Below are 17,597 nucleotides of genomic sequence, written 5' to 3'. Positions count from 1 at the left end.
AACCCCAGAGCCTTGTGCATGCTAGGCAAGTCCTCTACCACTGAGCTACACTCCCAAAATCCTGGCCTTTTTAAGTAAAGGGAGATAATATGGAAGACTGCTCCCCCCACCAAAAAAAAAAAGACAAAACTTTCTCAGTGAGGGAAAATACAACACTGACCATTTTTAAATGCTCACTATTTGCTAAGCACAATTCTAGACATTTTATACTTAGGGTTTCATTTACTCCTCGACATTACAGTTAGTAAGATTATTCCTTTTTATTTAATAGGTAAGGAAACTGTGCTTTTTAGAGGTCAAGTATTTAATACTTTACCAAATATCCTTCAACTTGTAATGCAAGTTAGTGGAGTTTCAACCTGTATGTATCTAATTTAAAAGCCCAAACTACCAACTTTGACTAAATAGGTATATTGTTTGGTAAAATAGATTCTATTATTGCAAATATGATTATCAAGTTGTACCAACTGTGCTGTTTTGGAACTGTTTTCTTGTTCACTTCTGGCACAGGGTGAAAACTCGGTTTGTTGAATGAATAAATGAACTCTATTCTGACTAGTTTAAAATACTTTATAAAGCCAATAAAATAGGTATTAGCCAAGTCTTACTATAACACAAAGGGAAAAGAATGAAAGCATTAAACAACTTAGCAGATCTCCCAGTCACACAACTTTTTATTGAGTTCCTACTGTGTACCAAGGAAAATGGCACCTACTAGTAATATAAGGGGCAAAAAAACAGTCAAGAAAAATGAAAAATTGTAACTTAATATGGTTAAGTGCTGTCAGGGAGAGATCCACAAAGTGTTAGAACACAGACTGCTGGCAATCAACTCAACCTGTGTGGAAGTCAGAATGGTTTCACCAAGTCACTAACAGGGTTGTACAGAAAAACTGTTCTCCAGGCAAAGGAGGGTGAAGAAGGAACAGAGAAGGAAAATCTTTCTATGCAGAGGCTTGGAGTTGTACAGACACATGACGGAGTTCTGTGTGGCAGAATCTCTGGGTATAAGCATGCATGTGTATACTGTCCATACGAATGGCAACTATAAAGACAGATTGAACCCAAGAAAGATAGGTCCATGATCTCTCAAAAGTAAGAAATCTAGATTTTATTCTGCAAGTTAACAGGTCAAGAAAGTTGAAGGGGTGGAGGGATGGCTCAAGTACACAAGGTCATGAGTTTAAATCCCAGTACCACCAAAAAAAAAAAAAAGTCTAAGCAAATGTGAAAAGAAAGTGGCAGTACAACAGAAAATAGAATGGCGTAGGGAAGGGACATGAAAGAAAAACAGTCCCTGGGAGAGTGTATAAGAAGTATGCTACTTCTGAACTACAGAAGTAGCAGTAATAAAAGAAAGGACAATTCCGATATAGGATGAATACGATCTGGTGGTCATTTGGAAGTAAATGAAAAAAGACAAAATAAAGATGACAAAGTTTTCTAGTTCAGGACCTTAGGAAGACAGTGAAAGCAGTAAGATTAAGACTATGGGAGCACTTCTGGCAGGAAGAACAAAATGAACTCTACCTTACACCTACAAGACATACAACTTGGGGGATGCACATTTGCTGGCTTGAGGTCACAGGAATAGCCAACTGCTTTCCTGTGTCTAGGATGCAAAGAGAAACTAGTCAATTCCCATAGTTATTAGCTCTTCTCTGCTCTGACTGCTCTCAAGATCCCATGACCCTGAGACACATAAAGAAGACCTTTCATTCTCATCCCCAAACCCTATTCATGCACCTCCCACTCACATAAAATTCCAAGAAGTAAAATGGATTTTAGCGGCTCCCTAATCTTCCTTCCTTCTAAACAGACACCACACAGAAATTCTAAACATAAACACTTTTTTCTCTATCTCAACCAAATGAACAACAAGGTTCAGTTAAGTGATGATTAAAAAAAACAAAACAAAAACGGGGGTCGGAAGTAGAGCTCAGAGGTACAGCTGCTTGCTTAGCATGTGTGAGGCCCTGAGTTCAATCCCTAGCACTCTCCACCCAAAATAAATCTAGAATGCTAATTTATTAATTTATAAGAAATAAAACTATCAGGGTGAGGGGTGTGGCTCAGGTGGTAGAGCAAGGCCTTGGGCTTGATCACAGCACTGTTCAAAAAAAACTGTCAAAGAAATTGCTGTCCTCCAAAGGATGAGCCCATTATCTCCCTGAAGGCAGACATTGGTGGGAATTTTAAGCTCTTTTGATCTGACCCCTACCTTCTGAAATAATTGTCAAGAAATCAAAACAGTAATTAATTTAACCATTGATTCCCATGTCTTGTTTAGTAAAACAAAATAATGAGGATGGGCAACCATACACAAAAAAACACATTTTTGGCTGCAACGTGTTAATCAAGATAAGCAAAAGTATAAAATAACTGAAGAGAATGTTTCACTAACAAAGGACATGTTCAAGACAAGGCAAAAGTCACCAAATGTTTTAATTATGAATTGTGTCAACTGTTACAAAATACAAGGACTCAAAAAAAAAAAAAAAAAAGATTGGGCTAGCAGAGTGGCTCAAGTGGTAAAGCGCCTGCCCACCTGGCAAGCATGAAGCCCTGAGTTCAAACCCCAGTACCACCAAAAACAAGAAAAATTGTTATAAACATAACCGGGTCGAAATAAAGGACGACGATCAAGTCAGATCCGCCCCCAAACTTGAGAGAGCAAAGTAAGTGATGGATACGGAAGGACCACACAAAAATAATCTACTGAACGTAGGATGAACGACACTTCGCTCACGGGGAGGGAGAAGACCCACAACCCTTCCCAGGACCCCAGGAGTCCTTCATCTTTCAAAATCGGGCAAAAGGAGGGGTGTGGAGAAAAAAAGGGTGGAGTGGCACGCCCGTGCGAGCCGTCCACGTCTCCTGACTGATGGCAGCGGGGACCAAACGGACTTTCCCAGGGTCCCCGAAAAGCCCTCCCCCCTCGCTCCAGCGGTTACCTTCCATTTCCTCCGTCTCCATCAGCATATCCTTGGTAAAGTCTGAAATATGTCCAGTAAGGGAAGCCAGGCTGCCCCCGACCTGACCCAGAGACTGGCCCAAGCCGGAGCCGAGGCCCCCAAACCAGGACGACATCGCTGCGGGTTGAGAGAAACGACCTGCTCCGCCCAGCGAAAAGCGTCCAGCGTCGTCGGATGACCCCACCAGCTGTCCTCGAACCGCTACGAACTAGTCCTCAACAAAGCCTCGAGATTCGAAAGCAGAACGCGGAGCTGCTGGCAACGGCTGGGGTCCTGCCTTGGAAAAACCGACGCCCGGCCCGGGACTTAACCGTTAGTGACAAAGTCACCTCCGCGGGGCTTCTGCTCATTTCCTCGACATTCCGCCGCCCGGGATGGGTCACTTCTCCCTCAGCTTTAGGGACTTTCCCTAGTTCCGTGGGCTGCCCCTGCCAACTCAACGCTAGCCGCCATGACACCGCTCGGAAAGCGGCAGTGGGTCATAGAGAGGCGCCGCTGTGGTGTAGAAGGGCCCTGCGACGCCGCCGGACGTGTCCTTGGCGCAAAGGACGATGGGATTGCGGAGGACCGAGTGCCGGCCGACCAGACTGGCGGCCTCCACGTAACCTCCTGGAGGTGTCGGGGGAGAACTGGTGGCGTCGCGGAGCTCGGTACCAGTGCAGCTGCGTTTAATACGTAGAGCCGACCCTGGTGGTGCTCCTAGAAGCTGGCGTGGCCCGGGAACCCTGAAGACAGGTGTTGGGAATGTTTTAATCCAGTCTACACCGCGAGGGGAGCGGTGCGAGAGACTTTGCGGAGTCGTTCCGCAGCTCAGGAAGTGACTTCAGATAACTCATCCCGCGTCACTTTATCGATTATGCAGCCTCGGCGGAGCTGCCCTGTGCCGGGCACTGTGAAAGGAACCGAGGCTGCAAAGCTATGAAGAGAGGCTTGCAAATTCAAGTCCGGATCGGGGACAGGATTTTTATTATCTTGCATCGTAGAAATTTCCTCTGGTGTCTTTTCCAGGTCACAATTGAAACTCTGTCTTCTTTAATATGCAATCTGCCTTACTCACGAAGCCGACTTCCATGAAGTTGTACAAGACAACCTTTTCGCAAAATGACTTACTTGAGGGCGGCAGGACAACTTACCAGAGAAGAACTTCTACGACGTTGGGGGCGCTAGCTGGGCAGATGCTACCCCTCCCATGGTCCTCAGGTGCACGCCCTGGTTGACACACTCCAGTGTCCCGCGTGTTTGCGTTCCTTACTAATGGAAGAAAGGTTGTCGGGTGAGTTTCAAGCAGTTGGTGCAGAGACCCTGGCCAGGGAGACTGCCACATTTTTGTTTTGAAAGGATGTGATAGATTTGCAGTTCTTTTAGACATAGCACTAAGTATAGTGGCATCTTTCTTTGATTTTATTCACAGGAGAGGCTTGCACTGTGTGTGGGGGACATTGGGAACCTCTCCAGTATTTGGAATCTGATGGCACCTCCTGAAATCTGCACACTTTAAATAAAATTTGCATCTCATTCTTGAAGTGCTTATTAAATGCTTTCCATGAGTTTATTTGAAAGACACCATAGTCCAGGGGTTAGTTGTACAGAGTTTGGGTCTAACTGCCTGGATCTGTCACCTACTAGCTGTGTGACCTTAGAAAAGGTCATACATCGGTTTCTCATATGACAGAGAATTATAACAATCATGCTTACTGGGACGGAGGTAATATTTTTAAGGGCTTGGATCAATGCCTGGTACGTAGTGATTTCTATTTGTTTGTAAGGGGTTTTTTTTGTATTTTTTCAGTATTGGGAATCAAACCCAGGTCCTTGTGCATATTAGGCAAGTGCTCTACTACTGAGCTCTATTCACAGTCCTTGGTTTTTTGAGACAAGATTTCACTATGTAGCAGGTTTGCCTTCAACTAAGTATGTAGCTGGAGTGTGCCTTGAACTCATGACCCCCTGCCTCCACCTTCTGAGTGGAGGGTTACAGGTGTGCACCATTACCCTGAGTGCGAAGTTTTCAATGTACAAATAATCCTCAAGTTATTAATGTATCTGCCATTATTCTGGGCACTGGGAATACATTAGGAGGGAAAAAAACCAAAACATGGTGTCCTTGGTCTCACGAAGCTTGCATCCTAATGTGAAGGCCCAGATAACAAACAAAATTAATAAATGTAAGGCAGATGGTGATGACTGCTGTTGGAAAAAAAATAAAACAGGGTAAGGATGATATGGAAATGATGTGGGAAGAAGGCGTACTTGTAGAGAGGGTGGTCAGGAAAGGCCTCACTGATAAGGTAATCTTAGAACAGAGACTTGAAGGAAATGAGAAAGTAACACATATGGGTGTTTGGGAAATAGCATCCAAGTTCAAAGAAAGACCCTGGGAGCAAGAGAACCCTTGTCAAATTTGCAAGAAGGTAAGGATGGCTCAAGCAATGAAGAAGAAGAAGAACATGAAAGGGGCAGATAACTAGGGCCTAGAAAGTCATTATAAGGGCTCTGGCTTTTTACTCAGTGTAGGACGGTGAGTGACATGGTCTTAGGACCAAATTGAGTTCCTGGATGACAGTGAAAATTTTAGCTATTGTAATTGAGCTCATATTTCCTATAGGTATATATCCTCTGGAGTCCCAGAAATTCACATGTGCCATAAAGTACTGCAATTAGTGGAAAAAGACACAAATATAAACCTTTGGATTATTTATTAAGTAATTAACAAAAAAGCTATGCCCTTAAGAGGAATTTTTTTCTGAGATAGAATATGGCCCAAGAGAGTTAACGTATTGTCCTAATAACATATGATGTCTTTGATATACCTCAAAATAATGGAGGGCAGTGTACATAAAACAAGAATTGTCAGAAATCCATCATTATGGAAGTTGATGAGAAATAATTTATTATACTAGTCTTTTCTTTCACATATGCTTGAATTTTTTATAACAAGTTAAAAGACACCCAAACTTGATATATTGGCACTGAAGACTCCTTTTCCTGTTAAATATCCCTGTAGCTAAGATGGTGTTCATGATCACTCAATGAGTAGTAAGACCAACCCAACACAATCAAGTATCACATCAGACAGAGTCCCTGGAGCTCATGGCTCCAGGTCATGTGGTCCAAACTTCCCAGGTGAAATCTAGGGTTTCTGAAACCTCAATGGATAGAAACAGGAAAAAAAAAAAAAGTCAAAAATACTGTCAGCTGCAAGCTGGCTCCAAGTCTCTCTCTCTCTCTCTCTCTCTCTCTCTGGTAACTCAGGCTGCCCTCAAACTTACGATCCATCTGGTTTCCATTTCTGAAGCAGTGGTATTATCAATGCTTCTCTGGGGGAAAACAGTTCCCTTGTACTGAGAAAATCATCTAAATATGTTTATGCAAATACGAAGCAAAACTTTCATTTTTTTATCACTCAGTGAACCCTTTCAAAAGCCATGCCTTTTAGTTCTGCAAATTATTTAAAGTATTTTGTATTGATGATTATCTCCTCTCTAAGGAAACTACTGTTTCTTTAAAGTTGTAACCAAGCCTAATTCCAGTCATTTCCTCCCCAACCCTTCCAAGATCCTTGTTGCTCTCATTTCCTGTGTACAGCTGGGCACACTTCTCTTTGGCACTTCGATTTGGCTTCCTGGTTCTGCTCATTCTTGCATCAGCTTTTCATCTTCTGAACAAATGTTAATATCTGTCTTTGGCTTGTTGCCTCATCTGGAGGTCACTGCTAATTGTTCTAGTTCCTAGAAGTTGAACTCCCACCTTTTACTTGGATGCCTGGATACAGCAGAATATGGCAGGACCCCTCTTTACGGTTTTCATGTACCTCACTTCACAGCCGTCACCTGTGTTTGCTGCTAGAGGGCTGCCTTCAGGCTGCCATAGCCTATGCTGCATGAGTTTTAAAAGGAGGAGGCTCCCTCGCCTGGGAGGTGTATATACTGCTTCTCAACCTGTCTGTGGAATGAGGCTTTGTTTAGTAGCATTCCCTTGTGTGGCTACCTTTCCTTGTCTCACTTTTTTCTATACCCTTTCCATTTCTTCCTCAGTTTTTAAAAATCATTTTCACAGAAATTCTTGTCTCAGGATCAGTTTCTAGAATCCTAAATTAAGATGATGTTCACCCCGAATAAAAACAACTTTGTAGCTAGGAGTGGCTATGTAATTAAGTTCTGACCAATGTAATATAAGTGGAAGTGGTATGTGCAACTTCAAGTAGGTAACCCTAAAAAAAGGGCACCTGGCCTTCTTGCACCCTACTTTCTTTGATGACTGGGATGCAGATATAATCACAGGTACCCTGGCAGCCATCTTAGACCCACGATTTGACCTTAGCCATGGGAAACATACACATAAAGCAGTAATACAGAAAGAGCAAACTGACATTGTGATGCTCTGTCATCTCTGGACTGGCATTTATTGAAGATGGAGGGGGGGTGGGAACCCAACTTTTTTTTTCATTGCGGTACTGGAGTTTTAATTCAAGGCCTCACACTTGGAGAACCCAACTTTTAAACTTACTGCTTTATTAGGTCTTTCTATCTTCATACAGCCAAACCTAATCCAATAAATATATCTCCTTTCCTGGTTGCTCTGTATTTTTGGATTCATTTATTTTTCTTTCATGTAGGTGGAGCTTTGGAAGAAAGCGAATACAACGATCAATCCTCTATGTTTTTTATTATGATACACAGCATACAACTTACCATTTTAGCATTCAGTTCAGTGGAATTAAGCACATTCACATTCTTGTGTAATCACCATCATTCATCTCCAGAACTGAATCTCTAAACTCCTAAACTGGTTAACTCCCAGTTCCACCCTCTAACCACCTGGCATCCACCTTTCTACTGTCTGTCTCTATGAATGTGACTACTCCCAAGAACCTCAAGCAAGTAGTCATACAGTATCAATCTTCTATATTTAAGTGGAAGCCCCTGGAAGATGTTTGAGGTGATGGTTCAGAGAAGCACTTTTTGCCTTGGGTCTAAGGAAGTAGAAGGGATTTCAGCATTGGAGAAAGAGCTGCTCCTGTGCAGAAGAAAAACACAGATTTTTGAAGAGAATTAATCATTTGGAGAAGGTCTGAAAGCAATGGGGATGGTGTAGGACCTTCTCCTTTTCCCTCCTGGCCTCCAGCACTGGGCCTGAGCCACTGTTGAGGGGCAAATGTCAGAATCTGACAACTGTTTTCTAAGAAACTCAGCAGGACTCAGCACAAGCAGAGCTGTTTGGGGCCCATGTGATGATAGGTAGCTCAGGGGTAAGGGCCACTTCACTCTGCTCAACCTGGAAGTTAGTACCTCTCTGGTGCTCAGGAATTAGACACTATTGGTCTTGGTATTTTTCTTATTTTGTAATAGGTTATTGCTACTACATAAAAAGCTGTTAGTCTTTCTTCAACAGCTGAATGGATAAGCAAAATGTGTATGTAGTCAATGGAGTATTATTCAGCCTGAAGAAGGAAAAAGATTCTATAACTTGTGCTACAAAATGAATGGACCTTCATCCTAAGTGAAATAAGCTAGTCACATAAAGATGTGTGATTCCACTGTCATTATTAGTACTCATAGCACTAACGGCCAGGTGCCGGTCACTCATGTCTGTAATCCTAGCTACTTGGGAGGCTGAGATTGGGAGGATAGTGGTTCAAGGCTAGCCTAAGCAAATAGTTTGCAAGACTCCCATCTCCAAAATAAGCAGAGCAAAATGACTCAAGTGGTAGACTGCCTGCTTTGCAAGTGCAAAGCCCTGAGTTCAAACCCCAGCCCTACCATCCCCCCAAAATCATGACTAGTATGTTTTGCTTCTCATAGTTAAAAAAACAATTGAGCAAACATTTCAAATCAGACTTCAAAAAAAACATGTTGAATTATCTTGGTAAAGATTAAGGAGGGCTGGGGATATAGCTCAGTGGTAAAGTACTTTCCTAGCTTGTACAAGGCCTTGGGTTTGATCCCCAGCACAGCAACTACAGAAGATTAGGGGATTGGTGAAAACAGACTGTCTGGCAGGAGTATCAGTGAGCGCCCCTGGGCTGCTTCGTTTATTGCTGCTGCACCAGAGTGCTTCTGGGGCTTCCCATCCATGATTCAGTAGGTCAGAATATGGCCTGACACTGCCTTTGGGAAAAGCTCTGGGATGATACAGATGCAACTGGCCCTCCCATTGTACTCTGAATTAATAAACACAAGAAAGTAAATAAAAAAGCAAACATTATCTTTATTTAATAATCTTTGATATTTAAAATACAACTCATTGAACATCCACAACAAGAAAACCCTCAAGAGTTGAACAGTGCCTTGGAAGCCCGACTTTCCAGAACTAGAGGGGAAGGCCTGTGCGGAGTAATGGCAAACAACTCTCTCAGAGAGGGGCACAGCAGAGCAAACAGCACTGCCACAGTGCATTTGCATCATGGTCAAAACACAATGCCTTCTATTTCACATGGTTTTTGTACTTGAATTTCAGATATTTTATTTATACAGAACAGTAATTATTAAAAAGTTATTCCTAGTAGTCCAGTGTTGTTGTAGAAATTAGATAATCACGTTTCAAATGAACATTTTCCCCTTTCCAAAAAAAAAAAAAAACAAAAAAACCCCCAAAAAACTCCAGTAAACATTTCATCTTTGAACTGTGCAAGAGACAACCAAGCACTTCCTAAACAAATCAGGAATTTCCACATACATTTCACTAGTGCTGTGTCTATGGATCCCAGTTACCATAAATGTATAAGTTACGTTTTCAGCATTAATTCTTAAAATGCCAGACTATTTTGGGAAAAAATAGCAAAAATATTCCTCAAATTAAAAAAGAATTGAAGAGCTATGTCAAAAATCTTTTCATTCATGAAAGACTCAAACAAAACTTTTTATTATGTATAAGACTTTAAAAAAATACAAAGCCAGTTCATTTCTTTAGCAAAAGATGCTAGTTATAAAGAGATTAGGAGTGAAGGAATTTTTATTTTGAATATGAAAAGTAAAAATTATTTACATTACTAAAGTGATTAGTTGATCCAATCTGGTTTTCCTAAATTAAGTTCACGAAAATCACATCTTTAAGCTTGTTGGGGCTAAAATGTAACAATTTACCTTGAGAAGGTGCTGGGGATGAACCCTGGCTTTGCCTGCACGCTAGGCCTACCACTGAGCTACATTCCCAGCTAAACATTCACTTTGAAAACACTGGCCTAAGGCCTCTCCCTCCAATTGCAGATCAGGTTTTTAGCATTTTTTTTGGGGGGGGGGGTGCTGGAGATTGAACCTAAGGCTTTCTTGAGCACGCCAGGTAAGTGTTTTACCACTGAGCTATACCCTCACGTCTGCAGATAAAGTTTTTAATGATGGTCTCAATATTAATTATTGAATCCTCCTAATAATTTAAAAGATCAAGATTTTCCAATTTAAGATTTTTAAGTTATCGTATATTATACACGGAAACTTTGTATTTGCACAGGTCCAATGGGCCAGTTTTAAGAATTCGGCAACTCTTGGCACTGGCATAACTTAAAAAATAGTATCAAAATGTCAAACATGTAGACATTCAAAATGTGATTTAGGCTCTGACTGGAATAAAATTGATTTCATTCAACTTGATGTGAATGAAACAATACAGACATTACTTGCAGTTTTGCCTGTAGTCATGCTCAACTAGTTTGAGCTTTCTTCCTCCATTAACTTTGGCGTCATTGAATAAAGCCTTAATTAAGAAAAATCAAGTTTTAGAGAAAAAAAGCACCTCCTTAAATAAAATATTTTGTGAATTGTAAATTATTTGGCCAAGATCTTAATTTAATATAGTTTACCTGCAACTGTTTCAAATAATTTATATTACTGAAATATTTGTATGTTAATTATTATAAAAATGTACATTAATGATTTCAGATCAGAGGCCAACTACTATGATTTTTAAAAACATAAATAACTACTTATTAAATCCATGACATCTGAAAATATGAAAGTGGTATTTCCAAAGTTTGCTTCCGCTTTACTTACAACACTAGCATTACCACTGTACATATTTTAACCTAGTGATACAATTATACATTAGAAAAATGATACCAGTAGTTTAAATATTAAACATTAAGTGTTCCCAATTGGTAAAACAGAATGGAAATCTTTATAAAGTTCTTAGCAGGACAGTGTTACTACAGTAAATGGCAGTTCCTGGTGTATGAACTATAACTTTGCATAACTTAAATTTTTTGATGCTATGGTTATAAGAATTGGCATCTTTTCACACTGGCTAATCAACTAAGAATGGAATCTACACGTTCAGATAAATTTAGGCCAATTCAAACAAGATGAGAGTTCAAAGGTGATTCTGGATCTGCCTGCCAAATGCAACAATTTCACAACAGAACAGAAAAACATATTCAAACATCCAGTGTATGCTCAGATCTGCTTTAAAAAGTTTCTAAAGGCCCACATGTCATATTTTCTTAAGTAGTTTTCCTAGGGGAGGTAATATATGAACTTTATAAACTCTAAAATTAAAACTCTGAAATGCACATTGGTTTCCTCATTTTTGTATTAGGTAGTTCTTCAAATGTATGAAAAGATTAATGTAACTTCACAAAGGGAAAAGGCAGAGGCAAAATATCCATGGAAAATATGGCCAGCACACTGGGATAATTTTATCAGTAGTCAGGGTTTTAGCTTTTGAATCTGGAGGGAGGAGTCCTAACTCCAACACCCCTAGCAGATCTAAAGTTTTTTAATTCTTTGGAAACATTTTCAACTACTAAAAGAAAACTTAAGATTTTAAAATAAAACTGCCTAATATTGTGTAAGGGAAACTTCAGTAAGCTTTAATTGGCACAAAATAATTTAAAAATCTGTTCAATCCAAGAAAAACAGCTATTTTATAACCACAAAAATATTTTTTCATCTTTCATTAGCAATGAATCCTAGATCAAAACTCTTTCCCTGATAAAAATGTATGTAGCCACATACCAGTAGGCCAGCACACCATACTTTACTTTTCTAAGTTGTCACCTAAATTATCTTCTTGAGTTTTAGCTTATGTACAATTCAACATTCAAAAGGGCTTCAAGATGGATGTGTGTGTGTGTATGAGAGAGAGAGAGAGAGAGAGAGAGAGAGATGGAGAGAAGATAACAGAGCCTGAAACACCCATTTCAGACAGACATGGTTAATTCTCACAAAATCATGCCACTATACTGACTCAGCAGGACACTCTCTGTGCATCCCAAGTAAAGAATGTTATCAAAACTAAGGACTTCTTTACTTACAGACCTATTCAGTACTGTGACTTCTGGAATTTTTAAGTTACTTAAATATGATGCAAGTGTGAAATCAGCATAAATTTAAATATATTTTCATGTTCCAGATTGCTCTCTGGCAAGCCATACCTACTAAAAAACATTCCAGAACCCAGCTATAAATAGAACACAAAGCTCCAGTCACAGAAGAATAAATAAAATGAACCCACCACTAAACTTGAAGGCCCAATTTCACCTATGACACATTCCTGGTGGGTCTGCACGTTAAGTCTTGGAAGGAGATTTGCTTGCATACTATGTGCTTCCTACTTTTCTCAGGTGCAGAAGAAATGAAGCACAGGAGAAAGGGCTGCAGCAAGGCTGGAAGGTTCTAATATAATTGAAAGACATTTGGAAAGCACATGCTCATTAAACAAAACAAAACCCTCATTCTCCAATATGTGTGCAGAGCTGATTTCAGCATTTAGGAATGCATCAAGGTCATGAAATAATGAGCTAATGATCCCATTGTGGAGGGCTCAAAAAGCAAAATGTCAGAAAAGATTACCATCTTTCAAAAGGATTGCAGGAGAACAATGAAAGGCAGGAAACAGAAATTGTAATAGAGAAAAACACACAGGGAAAACATCCAAGTGCATGATACGGTCAGGGGAAGAAAGGGTTAACCTTCTGGAACCACTATTATAATTAACACAGATAAGAGACACTTTCCTGAAAGGCTAATTTGGTGAATGCGAAATAAAAGCAATTATTAGATGATGAAAGTCAAATTACCTACGACAGAAGAAAGAAAAAAGAAAACAAAATGTATGGAACAAGTTCTGTGGCAAGAGCTAATTAGTTGGTCTCCAAAAAGAGCCAAGAAAAATGCCCTAATTTTAGACATGTTAGATATTGCACACTCAACAAACAAAAAGGAACATGTGAAAACTATTTTCAATTTCTTTAATTGCTGAGTGTCTCTTTGGCTAGTATCTGGAGGATAATTATTTAGTCCCACAGCTGACATTGCTCCACTCTCATCATTTTGTTTGCAAACTACCTAACTGTCTTGTTTCCTCTGGTGAACATTGTTCCCTTTGATACATTACTGACATGGACCCTATGCTGTAATCACACAGGACAATGTTACAAAGTATGAATAATTAAATGACTTTTTAAAGGTATTATTTTTTTCTTTCTGTTTTCAAGTTATTTTTAACAGTTTCTAAAGACATGGTCACAGCTGCCTGAAGCATTTCTTCTTCACTCATGGCATCATCTGTTGGGAAATAAAATACAACATTTCTTAGAATTTTCTGGAAAATTCTCAGTCATCAAAAGGTAGAATTTTAGGAAATGCATTTCTATTTGAACAGTTTTCCTTTCTGGACTTGTAAATTCACAAAGTAAAATTCAGACTTTTATAGTTTTAGAATCTTTGATACTGCTTGGAGTTGAATAACCAATACCAACACCAAGATACAACCATTCTATTGTCCCCTATGTTCCTCTGTGCTGACCCTTTGCCGCCAATCCCAATCCCAGATGACTACTGAGATGTTCTCTGTTCTGCCTTTCCCTGAAAAACATGTAAACAGAACCATAGGACAGGTGAGAGCCTTGATCATGGCTCGTTTCACCTAGCATAATGCATTTGAGATTTACTATACTTATTAAAAATTCTTAAAAACCCTTTCTACTTTAAAACAGTTGTCAATTCATAGGAAACTGCAATGGTAGAGAGGTCCTGTGTACTATTCAGCTCAATTTCACCCAACAGTTTATTTATTTATTGTGGTACTGGGTTTTGAACTCAGGGCCTAATGTTTGCAAGGCAAGCACTCTACCACTTGAGTCATATTTCCAGTCCAAAAGAAAGGCTTCCCTGATGGAAAGTTATGCCTTTTATAACTAAAAGCTCAAACCCAAATCCTGATATTGACAATTAGCACAATGTTTATTGTGTAGTTCCATATGACATTTTGTGAAGCGTGGATTCATGTAACCACTGCCACACTACAGATGACTTGGAAGGTTGGGAGTGTAGTTCAGTGGTGGAGCACTTACTTGCCTGGCCTGCCTGCGGCCTTGGGTTTGATCACCAGCACTGCCAAAACAAACAAATGACACAGAGCTGTTCCAGTACCACAAAGAACTCCCTCCTGCTGCTGCTTTACCTTCATACCCACCTCTCTCTCCCACCCACTTTCTAATCGCTGGCAACAGAACACTATTTTGTTCTCTATCTCTGATACATTTGTGATTTTTATAATGCTACAGAAATGGAATCATACATTTTGAGGCCTTTTCACTCTTTAAGTCCAGCATTAAAAACAGCCTTGAGAGCCATTCCAGTTGCTGCATTATCAACAGTTTCCTTCTTAACCCTTAAAGTAGTTTAAACATTACTGTTTGTTTAAACATGCCTATTGTGTGACATGTTGGTTTTTCCAGTTTCTGATTAAGACCAATAAAATTTCTGTGAACATTCATGTGCAGGTTTCTGCATGAACATACATTTTCATTTCTCTGGGATAAATGCCCAAGAGTATAAATGCTGAGTTTTTTGGTCAGTATACATTCAGTTTTAAAAGAAACAGCCAAATTATTTTCCAAAGTGGCTACACCACTTAAAAGGAAATGTAGAAAGCTTATGTCCCTTAACCTTCCCCCATTTATAAAATAATTGCCTTCAGTATTTCCTATATAGATAATAAGAACTAAATAAATGTAAATTTTATTTCAACGATATGTTATTCTAGAAAATTCAAAAGGAGGGGAATGTGTTGTGTTTACTCATCTTTTATTCTTTCTCTTGTTCTTTCTTCCCTTCCAATATTCCAAAATTACTACATCATTTCTTTTCTGTCTCAAGAACTTTCTTTAGCCATTCTTTCAGGACAGGTCTGCTGGAGATGAATTCTCTAGAAGACAACCCACTGCATAGATAATTCTGGGTTTAAGAGTTTTCTTTGAGCACCTGAAAAATGTCACCTACTTCCTTCTGGCCTCAAGAATTCCTCATGAGAAATCTGACTTTTTGGGTTGGTTATTTTCTTGCTCATTTCAAGACTTTTAGGTTTTTCCCTTTGGGTTTCAGAAGTCTATGATGAGTCTTGGTGTAGATTTCTTTAGGTTTACCCCTAATTTGAAATTCATTCAGCTTCTTCACTCTGTAGGTTTCTGTCTTTTGTCAATTTTTGTTTTGCCTTTTTTTTTCTATTTTTTTCCTTTTTTTTTTGGTGCTGGGAACCAAACTCAGGGCCTTGCACTTGCCAGGCAAGCGCTCTTCCACTGAGCTAAATCCCCAACCCCTTTTGTCAATTTTCAACCATTGCTTTTTCAAAAGCTCGTTCAGTCTCATCTTTCTCAATTCCATTGCAGATGCCCGCGAGTTACATTTTTTGTTACAATGCCACAGGGTCTCTGAGGTTCAGTTCATTTTCACAGTCCATTTTCTCTGAGAGTGCTGCTCAAATGGGTAGTTTCTACAGTTCTGTCTTCACGTTCACCAACTTTTTATGTCTGTCTTTCCTATTCTGCTGAGTCCATTCACTGATTTTTTAAACTTCAGTTGTTATTTTTCAGCTCTAAAAATTGAGCTGTGCACACCTTTAATCCCGGCACTCAGGAGGCAGAGGCAGGAGGACAATTTTGAGGCCAGCCTGGGCTGCATAGTAAGACCCTGTCTTTATTAAAAAAACTGAAAACAAAACAAAACAAACAAAAAGCACATGGTTCTTTATTTCTTTGCTAGGACTTTCTACTCTTTAGTTTGTGTTGAGCATGTTTATTGAAAGTCATATGAAGCATTTTTAGGATAGCTGCTTCAAAAGCTCTTACTGGGCAATCCTAACATCAATGCCATCTAGGTGTTGGTATGTACTGACTGTCTTTCTCTTTCAAGTTGAAATTTTTCCAGGTAAAATAGTGATTTTCAATTGAATCCTGGGCTTTTGGGAGATTGAGGTTATGAATCTTATCTGAGTCTTCTGTTTCAGAAAGCCTCTTCTGACAGCACTGTCCTGGCAGTCCAGGCTTCCTCAAAGCTCTGATGACAAGGGTGGAGGTGGCAGGGGTGATCACTACTGACAAGCACACATGGGAGTTCTGGCTCCCCGTTAGTCATTCCTCCACTGCTATCCCTGACTGGGAGGGAGAGGTGGCCTCCTTACTGCTGGTGTCAGTTATCACCTTAATTCTCCACAAGGCCTCTTTTCTGACACCACCCATGTGAGGACCAGAGGAAGCCCTACTTATCAAAAGGTGAAAGTTCAGGCTCCCCACATCCACTGATGCCATGGAAAAGGCATTACCTCCTTACAACTCCCCATGCAGCTTTCTCTGTCACCATCCAGAGAAGATACACCAGGAGAGATACATCTTGTTACTGCCAGGCTGGGGTACAAATGTAGGTTCTCAATGTCCCTTCCTGATGGGGTGTGGGAGCTGTTTACTTTGTGGTACTGGGGAGCTCATTCTCTTTTAAAAGTTCTGGCTAGAACGAGCAGGCTTTTCTCTGGGTCTGCACTCACCGCCATCTGTCTCCTCTTGCCTGAGGTCCCTACCCAACCTGTCTTCACTCTCTCTCTGAGATTCTTACTGTTTTTTTTTTAGGGTTCCTTTTGGTAACTCAGTTGTTTGTACCACATTGTGCATCCATTCACTAATGAAGGTCAAGGCTGGCATTGTCAATTTGGGGCAAGTATGAACAAAGCCGCCATGAGTGTTTGCAGGGAAGCTTTTATATAAACCTGTTTTCTTTTCTTGTTGGTCATATACATAGGTGTGGAACTCTTGACTCATATGGGTAAGGGTACATTTAAGTTTATAAAAAAAATGCCAAACTATATTTCAAAGTTGCTGTACCATTTCACATTTCCTCTATCCATGTATGAGAGTCCCAGGTGCTCTGACCCTTGCCAGCACTTGCTACTGTCTGTTTTATTCTTTCCTCAGTCCATGGGTTTTTGTTGCTCGTTTGCTTGTTTTTGCAGTACTGGAGACTGAACTCAAGGCTTACAACTTGAGCCATGCCCCCAGTCCTTTTGTTTTAAGTTTGTCTTATACTAACCTTGCCCTGGTAGCCTCAACCTCAATCCTCCTACCTCTCCCTCCTAAATATAGGCATGTGCCACCAGTTCCTATTTGTTTGAGAGAGGGTCCCACTAACTTTTGCCCAGGATGGCCTCAAATGGAGTCTCCTGTCTCCACCTCTCCAGAAATGAGACTATAGCTGTACACTACCATGCTTGGCCATAAAGTAATTCTTGTAAGTTTGTATAAGTGTAGCTTTTTTTTTTTTTTCCGTACTGGTATTTGAATTCAGGGCCTTACACTTGCCTAGAAAGTGCTCTATCAGTTGAGCCAGTCCTTTTTGCTTTATTTATCAGATAGAGAGGGCC

The 17,597-nt window shown here is 40.1% G+C and overlaps 2 protein-coding genes across 9 annotated transcripts in view; both read right to left on the bottom strand.

Annotated features, from left to right (window-relative positions):
* Trip11 (thyroid hormone receptor interactor 11) overlaps window positions 1-3,090 on the bottom strand; it is a 72,612-nt gene extending 69,522 nt beyond the window's left edge. For both annotated transcript variants that reach the window (XR_012446055.1, XM_074067296.1), the window contains exon 1: window positions 2,955-3,090. Coding sequence is in view for 1 of the 2 variants with exons in the window: in XM_074067296.1 (XP_073923397.1) it covers window positions 2,955-3,090 (136 nt within the window). In the remaining variant the exon portion in view is untranslated. The remainder of the gene's footprint in view (window positions 1-2,954) is intronic.
* Window positions 3,091-9,162: 6,072 nt separating this feature from the next.
* Window positions 9,163-17,597, bottom strand: part of Atxn3 (ataxin 3) — a 34,225-nt gene continuing 25,790 nt past the window's right edge. For 5 of the 7 annotated variants that reach the window (XM_020157517.2, XM_020157519.2, XM_020157518.2 and 2 more), the window contains one exon: window positions 9,163-13,471. In XM_020157517.2, the coding sequence (XP_020013106.1) occupies window positions 13,377-13,471 (95 nt within the window). In that variant the 3' untranslated portion in view covers window positions 9,163-13,376. Of the gene's footprint in view, window positions 13,472-14,259; window positions 14,300-17,597 lie in introns of all 7 variants that reach the window. The other 2 variants (XM_074067297.1, XR_012446056.1) reach the window with 2 other exon arrangements.

Source organism: Castor canadensis, chromosome 3, assembly GCF_047511655.1.
Source record: "Castor canadensis chromosome 3, mCasCan1.hap1v2, whole genome shotgun sequence".
Classification (NCBI taxonomy): domain Eukaryota; kingdom Metazoa; phylum Chordata; class Mammalia; order Rodentia; family Castoridae; genus Castor; species Castor canadensis.
Note: the sequence above shows the minus strand (reverse complement) of the source record. Positions and strands in the feature narration are given on the sequence as shown.